Source organism: Cimex lectularius, unplaced genomic scaffold (assembly GCF_000648675.2).
Source record: "Cimex lectularius strain Harlan isolate CLEC.00 unplaced genomic scaffold, Clec_2.1 scaffold138, whole genome shotgun sequence".
NCBI lineage: Eukaryota > Metazoa > Arthropoda > Insecta > Hemiptera > Cimicidae > Cimex > Cimex lectularius.
The window spans coordinates 959,758-970,235 of NW_019394229.1; the positions used below are offsets into that span (position 1 = coordinate 959,758).

The window sequence follows — 10,478 nt, forward strand, 5'->3', positions numbered from 1 at the left end:
CAGAAGGAAAAAGAAAATGAAGGAACAATGGAATTCACTCATTGGACATAGATAATCCAAGAATCTTCTAACCAATTTTGGCAAGAAAGAAATCTCAGAATGTGTCAAAGGAAGCAGGAACAGACTGCGAATCCTAACAGGACACTGTAGATTAAATGGACACCTAAAGAAAATTGGAACAATCCAAGATGGCACATGTAGATTCTGCAAGGAGGCAGAAGAGGCACCATTTACTAACAAACTGCGGAGGTACATTAGCCCGCAGGAGGATATGTTTTGGGATGTATAATGTGACCATAGAAGAGCTTCAGCCACTAAAACCGGGCCTATTAATCAAGTTTCTTGATGAAATAGGACTCACCGATGTGCTTTAGGAAGAGAACGGGGGATACAATAGCTCTTAAAGGGCGCAGTATACCATACCCTGGAAAATTACATCTACAAGTGTTTTACTGTTATTTTGGTGCCACATAAGAGGCACATTTATTAGGAGATTAGATGCCCATGTATTAGCCTGGTATGGCATATTTTAATAAATACATTATCTAGAGGAAAATTGAGGAATTATAGTTAATAGAACTGTATCCCTTATATAACTATGACACCTATAGTCACTGTACATTGACAATAGCGGTAAAAAAAATTATCTGTGCCATATTCTGATTTAGAGCATATGAAAAATTCTACTGATCCAGAAACCAAGACATTAAAACATACGCACAACTGCTTTCGCATTTTTATTCTAATTCTGATTCTTGGGTAATACTTGATATAGGCTCCTATGAATTAATCAGTTTTGTAAGAAATCTTATATATAAAAGAAGATGCTTGATTTAGAAATGCCTCTTTCAATAGCAATAATGTTGAAAATTACTTTTTTAATATTACTTTATTTCTTTTGCACCAAATGCTCTGGATTTGAATCCAACTGTAATTGTGGTTGGAGAAATTTTGTAAGTTTCATTAAATGTACTTTTTAACCGTTAACTTAACAATATTACTATTTTTGAAAGGGGAAAATCATAGGAGGTGAAAAATCAGATGATGGCGAATGGCCAATGATGGCTGCACTTATGTCAAAACCAGAAAACGTGCAGTTTTGTGGTGGCACTATCATCTCAAATCATCATGTATTGACTGCAGGGCACTGCGTCCATGCCCGTTACAAGAAACTTCCTGTAAGTTCTTTCGGTGTCGTTTTTGGAATTAACAACCTCGATGAAGGTATTTTATAATTTTTATATTTATAATGTAAGCCCATTAGAAACGTGAATATGTAATGTTTTTCAAGTAAAACCAAGCAATATAATATCCCCAAAGAAAATAATAGCACACCCAAATTATGTTTGGCCTCTTTCTTACGACGTTGCAATTTTGGTCATGAAGTCGATAGAATTTTCACACAATATCGGCCCTGCTTGCCTCCCTCTCAAAAAGTTCAACGCCGTTGGAAAAACTCTTCACCACACAGGTTGACAAACTTAATATAAATTCATTTGCACATATCTCAAATATATTTTGATATAGGCTGGGGCATGGTGAAAGCCTATGGCATGGGTTCACGAATCCTAAAAAAGACAAAACTTGAAGGGGTAGATCTGGACCTCTGCAACAGCACGTTTGCCCAGTATGAACATTTGGTCAAAATAAGGGAACATCACCTATGCACCTACCAGCCAGCTACAAGTCAGTGTAAGGTAGGTGATAATTTATTAAAATAAGTACCTGATGAAAAAAAAAACTGTACATCCAACCAATCCATTTTCTTTTCCCCTTTAATATCTTTAATTTGGAAAATTGTGCTATATTTAGTATAAAATATAAATATTCTCTTATTTAATGATCAATAGACTGTTCATTTATTTAATTTTCTTGTTAAAAATGGACAACCCAACAGAAAATTTGTGAATCATTTTAATTATTTAACATTTTCCATTAAAGATATAGTATGTTTGAAGCCCATTTCCACTTCAAGTTAAAATCTTAAGTTAAAACGTTTGTATTAGTTTGATGGGAGTGATCCAGGTGTGTTCAAATATAGAAAAGTTCATTTATTATTTATTCTACCAACAGGGCCGAAAACATGCTGATTTTTTTGTGTGTGTTATTTCCAGGGTGATTCAGGAGGGCCAATTCTGTGGGATGATCCCAAAACAAAAAGATACTATCTTGTTGGATTAATATCTTTTGGGTGGTATTCTTGTGATACACCTTCTGTTAATGTTGACGTCAGCTATTTTGTCCCTTGGATTTACCAAATTCTAAGCAGTAAGTTACATAATTTAAAGTTTGATTATTCTTTTCCAACCATTTAATTCCATTACCATTTTAGCAACTGGGGACGATGTCTGTGCTTTTCAGGAACTTTGATAGTTTTGGATTGTATTAATGTAAAATTTATGACAATAAATGCCAAAATTAACAAAATAAGTAGTCCTTGACACCTTTAATCTTATAAAAGAAAAAAAAATTTGTGTAACATTTTACATTTATTTCCAATAACAATACATTAACAGACTTTTCCTTCCAATAAAAGATTGAGCCAGCCGAGAAGGATTTTCCTGTATTTCGTGTTCCAGTTTAGGTTGTGTTGTATCTGGTCCAGAGAACAGATAGCACTGGTAATTTGCTTCCCCTTCAAGAACTCTTTCATCTAAAACAGATTTCAATGAAAATTTCATAATGTGGTAATATGACAGCATTACATCATCCAATTGTTCTTCAGTGTTGAAAAACTGTGCTATGTGTGGAAGAACTAGCCCTAAACATGTCTCACTGAGGTAGTACTTATCCAGAAGAGCATCCCAGTTAGACCTGGAAAAAATGACAATTATAATATTGAACTGCAAAGTCTGTCTTTGTGGTAGCTAGAGATTGGTAGGTGGTTCTTTATTATTGAGGCTGGTGTCTAGACGGTGTCCTGTGTTCCTTGGACAATTTTAGCCTTCAGCTATAGGAGATCTGGACGTTTTTCATGTATGACTTTTGTAAATGTTTTTTTATTTGCATCTGCATATGATACCTGAATTTAAAAAAAATTTTAAAAAAAGGAGTTCGATGCCTTCTTCATGGTTTGGTTGGTGAGTCATCTTTGCCTACGATGGTGGGCTCCTTGGCCGTTTTCACTACTAATGCTCTAAATTTACCTGCTGTCTTAAAAAAAGTGTTCTCCTGAGCCAATTAAAAAAAGTCTGTCGACTAAGACTAAGGCAATGCTAAATGGTGAAATGTTATTTTAAAAAAAAGGAGGAACGAATTTCACTAGACTCCGTTCTGTTCTTAGTTTTATGAGCCATGAAGACCCATGGTTCCCTGAAAATATACTGCCACTCTACTCTACTATTGGCTATCATTCTCCACTCATAACTTTCAAGGTCCTCTTTGATTTGCAGTATTAGAAATATCGACCACTTTTTCACTCATGAATACTTTCGATGAAGGTGTGGAGTTGAAGAAGAAAGCAAATTCAGTTGTTTCTGCCAAGCTTTCCACCTATTTTAAAGCCATCTTCAGGGCAAAACAATCTTAAATATTTCTAAAGATTAACATATTTAAGTTTTTACTGGCGATTTCAAATTTCCTTGAAGGATGACAGTTCCAACACTGCCAAGGACAAGTTGACCTCAAAATAGATGGAAAGCTTGGCAGTAATGACTGAATTTGCTTTCTTCTTCAACACCACACCTTGATCCAGAGTCTTCCCTCTAAGATGCCTTCCACCTCAAATCTTTTTATTTTATTTTATTTTTTTTTAAACGTCTTTTCTATCCTGCCCTGCTGACTTTATGTTTTTGAGGCGTATAGTACTAGTATTGACTTATAAACCCTGAATAAAGTTCTTTGTATTTAGTCTTGTTTTTAAAAGGTACATGTAAGGTCAACCCGCATTCAACCTTGCACCAATCTGTGAAAGTTTATTCTTGGCTGTGATTGTTTTTCCTAAATAATTAAAATTTTCTTATATTCTTCTCTCCATTCTATTTTTTTGGGTCTGCATACGGGAGGCCACTGCATACTCCATTTTCTTTATTAACTTGCAAACCCAACCGGTCTGTTTTCTCATGCAATTTCTGAAAAGACTGTTTATTTCTCTCTACGATGACTAGGTCATCGGAATTGAAGACAGCACTAGGCTCTACTTCATTTTATTCTTTTTGGAAATATATAAGCAGTTTAAATGATGTTTCACCTTCTTTACTGTAAGCCACCCCTCTCCCCATCTCAGCGGTTATGTGAAGAAAATGACATCATTAGAAAAACAATATGAAAATGGGTGTGATTTTGGGGAGACTGTATTTTGGGTGGGAATGTTTTAACTCACTTAATAAATGCCCAAACTTCCTTGTTGCCAATTGGATTATTTGCCATTGTGAACAGTACCAGAAATAATTCCTGGTCATCGGGTTTATTTTCAGTCAACATGTGGTCTAGCAACCTGTTTTAAAGAACAAAATTAATTTCTCTTTGCAAGCTTATATAAAAACATCTCACTTTTGGCACAACTCTGGGTCTTTAATCGATGCCAGTGACTCCAGATAAAGGCACTTTTCAATAGTGTCTCTTTCAGTTAAATATAATTCAAAGACCATTAGCCAGGCATCTCTGTTTGTAATGCCTGAAATTAAACATGTTTACAAATGATTGTACTTGAAGTTCAAGTTGAATGTTTTACCGTGTTTTACAATGACTCGTCTTATATCTACATGGTCTTTACTATGAGGGTTGTAGGACCATGTTTGGAACAAGTTGCCCACCTGTTCGATCATGTGTGGAATTCGTAGTTTACAACCTATTTTCAGCAAGGCCAACTTATACTTCCTGAAAAATACACTAATTAATATTTCTGAACAGATCCTAATACTTTTTACAATATGGAAAATTACTAATACTACTAATAAGGGTGGATACAACAATCGTAAATTACCTGTCTTTGATTGGCTCAGACGGTTCAATAAACCATAGCTCATCGGTTAATTGTCGATCAACGATACTTCGGGCGTACTCCTTTAAATAATTAATTAGGATTTCATAGTTATTGTAGGATAAAAGTACATGTCATACAAAAAGCGTCTCTACGTCCTTTTCATCATTGCTGAGAGCATTTCTCATAAGGGACAAATGTTTAGAAAAAGTAGCCCATGGTAGCCAGTGGTCTTCCTTACCGTATCTCAGATAAGTTGCTAACTGAAGAGGGATACCATAACAGACGAACCCTGCATGTGCCAAAAAAAATGAATCATCTAGTAAGTTGGCTCTGTCCTCGGGGGTCAACACCTGTGTAAATATAAAATGTTTAATCTTAAGCTTTATTATAAAATTTGAAAATTTTACCTCAGGGGTGTTCAGCAAAACTTCTCTTAAGTTCATCCATTCTTGCTGGTGATATGTAACTCTGTAGAAACCATGCTGTCTTATGTTCATTTTGAACCAACAAACGCCACTTGGAAGATCAGCTCTTGCTGCAAAGTGTAAAAATAGTCACATATTAAATATATTAATAAAAACTAATGTTATTTTAACGTATGAAATAAATAAAACCAAACCCTCTTTTTCATCGCTTGAAAGCCATAACAGTTCGGGTTCACAAGGATTCAAAGAAGTTACATACTGGATTGGAACATCCCATCGGAATCTAAAATATACATTATTAATCACAGAGAATGACACTTCGGGATATTTTGTCTCACTGATAAGGCGAATCCTGTGTGTCAAAACGAAGTGCAATATCATTAAGGCATCTTATTTGCTGCACTGCAAGTGTGCATGTTCCTCTTGCAGCTAAAATCAAGGGATATCCTGGTTGTCCAACCCAAGTGTTGAACGCATGGACCCAATCTTCAGCATGTACAGAATCATCTATGAGGCGCCAGAGGTCCTGGCTCGTCCCGTTTGAATATTTAAACATGTGAATGAAGTTTTGCACTCCTTTCCTAAATTTATCTGGATTGGTACTTTCGAACATTCTCAAGATTGCGGCTGCCTGATGCATAACTATTAATACAGATTTTACAGGAAATATTTTATTGAACTGACTTTTGTGTAAGTTATTGCATCAAAGACATCAGCAATGTCACATGGATAAATAACTTGCTGTAAGAGCTGTCGGGTGCATAGTGTTGCATCACTTACAAGACCACGATGAAGTTGTGCTTCAACAAAATTTGGTATCTAAAGGAAAAAGTTTAATTAATTAAAACAATTGCTTTCAATTTCTTTTCTATGAACAATTTACCCCTTGCATTTCAGGAAATATATCATCTAACATCAAGTTTGACAAGAACATTGCCATACCTTCTTTTAGCCAGATGTCATCCCACCAAACAATAGTTGCTATTATTTAATTGGTTATATTAGTCACTTTTATTTTTATACTTTCTAATCAAAAATACCAAGATTCCCAAACCACTGATTGGCCAGTTCATGGCCCATTGTATAATTGATAGTTTCCCAGTCGATAACATCTGCATCTCTGCTCATTTTCATTTCTCTGATGATTATCATGCCCCAGTTTTCCATTGCCCCAGATGCAAAATCTGGCACTGCCAAGATATCTGAAATGAAATTCAATTGTTCTGAGATCTCCTGCAAAATTTGCCCAATTGTTACCTAGCTTAGGGAGAGGATAGCTAATTTTAAAATAGTTTTCCATCCAGTCCATTGCATCTAGGGCTAATTTTTGTGTGTTTAACACATCCGGGTGTGTGGGTACTTTTGCAAACACCCTAATAGGTACTCCGCCACAAGAGGCCAGAACAGGGGTGGGTTTGAAGTTAGTAATAACAAATGCTAACAAGTATGTGGACATTGGGGGTGTTTTGTCAAAAGTGACAGTGCTATTTCCAGAACGAGGGCAAGACTCCACTTCACACTGTAAAAATTTAAAAACTACATTTTCTTTCAAAGATATCACACAAATATATCACCAGTTGAGGCATGTTTGATAAAGCGGTGTATCCATCAGGTTTTACAAGGCGGACAGAAAAAGTTGCTTTGAATGATGGTTCATCAAAACATGGAAAGACTCTTCTGGCATATTGTGGTTCCATATGAGTAAATACAATCAAACTGCAAAAAACAGCATTTGTCAAGTTATTTGAATAAATAAACAATTTCTGATGTCTTACTTTTCACTTTCATCGTTTGGTGGTTGAAGAGAACTCTTCAATCTTTGCTGAAACATACCAACGACGGAACCTGAAAGATCTCCGTTGAAATCAAATCTGAGAATATAAGCTCCTGGTGGCAATGTTTCTTCAGTCAGTATCACCCAATACTCATTCTTCTTGAAAGGAAATGCATCAAGTATAGGAATAGAGACACCATTTGCAGTGAAGAGCTGGCTGCTCAGCATATTCAGCCCTTTCATATGTAGGAAGAGATAATTTCTGTTTTCAAATACATCAATACTGGAATTGAACATTTCTGGAAATTAAACTTTACATTCGTTAATTAGGCAATGTTTGTGCTTCTGGTCCATTTGTGCTTACTCTATGGTGACTTTCCCGTTGAAAAAAGCCAGTTCCATTCTTGGGTCGAGATGTAAATCATAGTGCACAGGTCTGACAGCTTCTGGAAGTCGATGGTCAAATTCCCAAACCCTTGCCCTCCATATATCAGGGCACATTTTTTCTAGCTGGAAAATATGAATATTTAATCACAATGGATAACTGTTTGGCGAAGAACAGTTCAAATGAATATAAATAAACACCAATAAAATAGTATATAATTAATTAAACCTTTAGTGATTTTCCTAGGCTTTGTTTTACTAAAAATTGTTATGCTTTGATTGACTTTCAACTAACGTTTTAATGAGGAACAGATGTATTAAAAAATCAATAGTATTGTGTATGCTATTACATTCTATCATCATACATTGCAATGCATCATAGTTATTTTTAGGTTTCAATTAATTAAGGTTTTTATCTAAACTAAAAACCTTAATTAATTGAAAGATATTCATTGGTCAAGCGGACCACGAAAACTAGTGAATTTAATAAGTTATTTTTAGGCTTTATTTTTCTAAAAATTGTTATGCTTTGATTAACTGATGTTTAATTTTTATTGTGTTTCTACACATTCTATCATGATGCGTTGTGCCAGGAAGTGTAGGAAAAAGTTGTTCCTTTATATTCAATAAAAAATATTTTCTGATTTTTGAAGTGGCAAGGATGTATGTAAAATAGGTGTTTATCAAGGATTCTGGTTAATGTATACAATTATTAATTAATTATACAACAAAAATAATCTCAAAATACTTTCTTCTGCGGCGAAGTTCAGGAATATTGAAGTAAGATTTAATGGAAACATGAGAGGATTTATTATTGTGACATTCTATTGTGAAAATTTATGTAGGAATTTATTTTGAATGGTTTGTAGAAGTTTTTTTATCAGTATAGTTGTGCAGATTCTAGATGATTGAAGCATATTCAAGAATAGGTCAAACAAGTGAATTATATAGATGAACATAACAAGAATGATTTTAGTACTGACAGGTACTTCGGGTGATGTTGCCAAGCATTTTAAAGGATCGATTTTGGATTTCTTGTAGATGTAGATTAAAGGTAAGCTCTGGTTAACAAGCTTGTGTAATATAAAATAAATATGAACGCGATCTTTAAGTATAGCAGAAGGGAAGGGCATAATGCTACTTTTTGAGCAAATGGGATCAATCAGTACAAAAGTAAACAAAGTATTATTTATTTTGACTACGATAGCTCCTAATTTTCTGTAACTAATATAGAAAGATATTGGATTTAATTTTAAAGTAAATAGAGTGGTGCGTTAATTTGTCCATCATTATTAACGAATATGGACGTATTATGTGGGAGGACTCCAGGACGACGCACGATCTTGGGTTTTACAGGCCCATCACCAAAAGGCCGAATATGCCAGAGTTGGTTCTTTCGCGTCTTTATTATTTTAACTTTATGATCCATGGACATTTAAAATGTTCACTTACCATGTCTGTCACCCTCATGACGTGAGGTAGATTTGTCTGTCCGTTGTGAGCCATGTCGGTCTTTAATATTTGTGATTTCGATGTCTGAAGAATATGAAAGTTTGTGTAGTTGTCGTGATGGCGTTTTGTGAAATTTATGAAAATTTCAGCTGGGATAAGACGAAGAGTTGTTTTCTTTCATAATCAACACATGATTTTTGTCCCTTTGTGAAATTGTGTTATTACACGGTTGATCGAATAGTTTTTCTCAATTGACTTTCTTTTATACCGATTAACACGCGGTAACGTATTGCCTGCAGGCATAAAAGTACGCATACCGATTAATACGCGGTAACTTACAGCCTGCAGTCATAAAAGTACACAAGTATTTCTTTACAATAAAGACGGTTTTTACAATATTTCCTACAAGTACTTGAAGTTAACCAAGGAAAATTTTTTAAAATATATTTTCAACAATATCCATGACATAGTAGTGACCACCTGTGGTTAACACGTTATCCAGCTCTGTATATTTTATGTTTTCATACATTCAGGTTGAAAGGCCAATAAGAAGAATAAGAAGAAGAAACAGTAGAACAGATCCTCTCTCGTGTGTGTCTGTGTCTGTCTGTCTCTCTCTCTCTCTCTCTCTCTCTCTCTCTCTCTCTCTCTCTGTGTGTGTGTGTGTGTGGTGTGTGTTTATGTTGGTCGCTGAGGGCAAGGTCATAAATAGATCGACTCCTTTGAACCTTAACCGAAAATATTAACTAGTTTCTTTAGAGAATGGTATGGCTACATATTTATTTCCCACGTCATATTTCTTCAATATTTACACCTAATTCGGCAAAGTATTATCACATTTTCCTTTCATGTTGTTAGGTCATCTGCCTACCTATGTATAGTATGCTAAGCTGTTAAGCTCTGTGATTAGTTCATTTATTACCAGCAACTATAGAAGTGGCGATAGTACCTCTCCTTGGGGGCTATCTTTGGCTAGGTGCAATTTGTATAGCCTGATGGCCAAGTTCTGCGCTTATTATCCAACTTCTTAGCATTGCTAACATACTAGGTAGCATAGCTATATTCAGAGGGTATATAACCTTTCTTTGCGACTTTGCACTGCCGTTTCAATGGATCTACACGAGATATTGTCAGCTCCTTCTATTTCCATGAAAAAGAGAACTATTTTTTTTATTCTGTAATGATTTATCTGATCTACCAATTGGTCTCTGTAGAATTGTTGCGTCGTGTTGTTGATAGTGAATAGTTTTTTGCATAAGGTTCTTAATCTCTAAACCTATGAATTTCTCCATTGTCTTTTGTACTGTTTATGCCACATCCTCTCCTACCCCTTTCGTCTCTTCTATATATATCCTTTGGATATGTGCTTATTAGATGGCCCTAAAATTGTTAACTAGGGTTGGTGCCTGGAATTGCCATCTCTGTTGTAGTAGGGGGAAAATGTTCAAAAGCTTGACGACAACTCTTAATTTGTGTAATCTGTTACCTTGCATAATCATTCATCATCATCATCTAACAG

The 10,478-nt window shown here is 35.1% G+C and overlaps 2 protein-coding genes across 4 annotated transcripts; one reads left to right on the forward strand and one right to left on the reverse strand.

Annotated features, from left to right (window-relative positions):
* The first annotated feature begins 860 nt into the window (after positions 1–860).
* Positions 861–2,370, forward strand: LOC106664973 (venom serine protease-like). Its single transcript, XM_014391086.2, has 6 exons — positions 861–953; positions 1,014–1,224; positions 1,292–1,471; positions 1,528–1,697; positions 2,115–2,268; positions 2,333–2,370. Exons 1-6 carry the CDS (start codon positions 861–863, stop codon positions 2,368–2,370), a joined length of 846 nt encoding a protein of 281 aa, XP_014246572.2.
* A 100-nt stretch (positions 2,371–2,470) lies between these two features.
* On the reverse strand, positions 2,471–9,115 carry LOC106665111 (glutamyl aminopeptidase-like). Of its 3 annotated transcripts, none has more exons than XM_014391316.1 (18): positions 8,960–9,115; positions 7,488–7,633; positions 7,125–7,406; positions 6,924–7,065; positions 6,607–6,868; positions 6,390–6,551; positions 6,233–6,330; positions 6,034–6,168; positions 5,688–5,980; positions 5,544–5,632; positions 5,332–5,459; positions 5,062–5,274; positions 4,925–5,004; positions 4,673–4,818; positions 4,492–4,615; positions 4,322–4,435; positions 2,706–2,814; positions 2,471–2,653 (listed from the first exon to the last, which is right to left on the reverse strand). In XM_014391316.1, exons 1-18 carry the CDS (start codon positions 9,011–9,013, stop codon positions 2,510–2,512), a joined length of 2,721 nt encoding a protein of 906 aa, XP_014246802.1. In that variant the 5' UTR covers positions 9,014–9,115; the 3' UTR covers positions 2,471–2,509. The 3 variants fall into 3 exon arrangements, with proteins under 3 accessions (XP_014246802.1, XP_014246804.1, XP_014246803.1); XM_014391318.2 differs by having other exon boundaries at positions 2,482–2,653; positions 7,125–7,422; XM_014391317.2 differs by having other exon boundaries at positions 2,482–2,653; positions 7,125–7,434; positions 8,960–9,108.
* Positions 9,116–10,478: the final 1,363 nt, after the last annotated feature.

What these genes read in the sequence shown, in the direction of transcription:
- LOC106664973 (XM_014391086.2), top strand. Translation starts at nt 861, where the DNA reads ATGTTGAAAATTACTTTTTTAATATTACTTTATTTCTTTTGCACCAAA. An exon ending in ATTGTGGTTGGAGAAATTTT is followed by an intron (nt 954 to 1,013) that starts GTAAGTTTCATT and finishes TATTTTTGAAAG; the next exon opens with GGGAAAATCATAGGAGGTGA. An exon ending in AATTAACAACCTCGATGAAG is followed by an intron (nt 1,225 to 1,291) that starts GTATTTTATAAT and finishes ATGTTTTTCAAG; the next exon opens with TAAAACCAAGCAATATAATA.
- LOC106665111 (XM_014391316.1), bottom strand. Translation starts at nt 9,013, where the DNA reads ATGGCTCACAACGGACAGACAAATCTACCTCACGTCATGAGGGTGACA. An exon ending in TCATGAGGGTGACAGACATG is followed by an intron (nt 7,634 to 8,959) that starts GTAAGTGAACAT and finishes CATATTTTCCAG; the next exon opens with CTAGAAAAAATGTGCCCTGA. An exon ending in GACCCAGAGTTGTGCCAAAA is followed by an intron (nt 4,436 to 4,491) that starts GTGAGATGTTTT and finishes TCTTTAAAACAG; the next exon opens with GTTGCTAGACCACATGTTGA.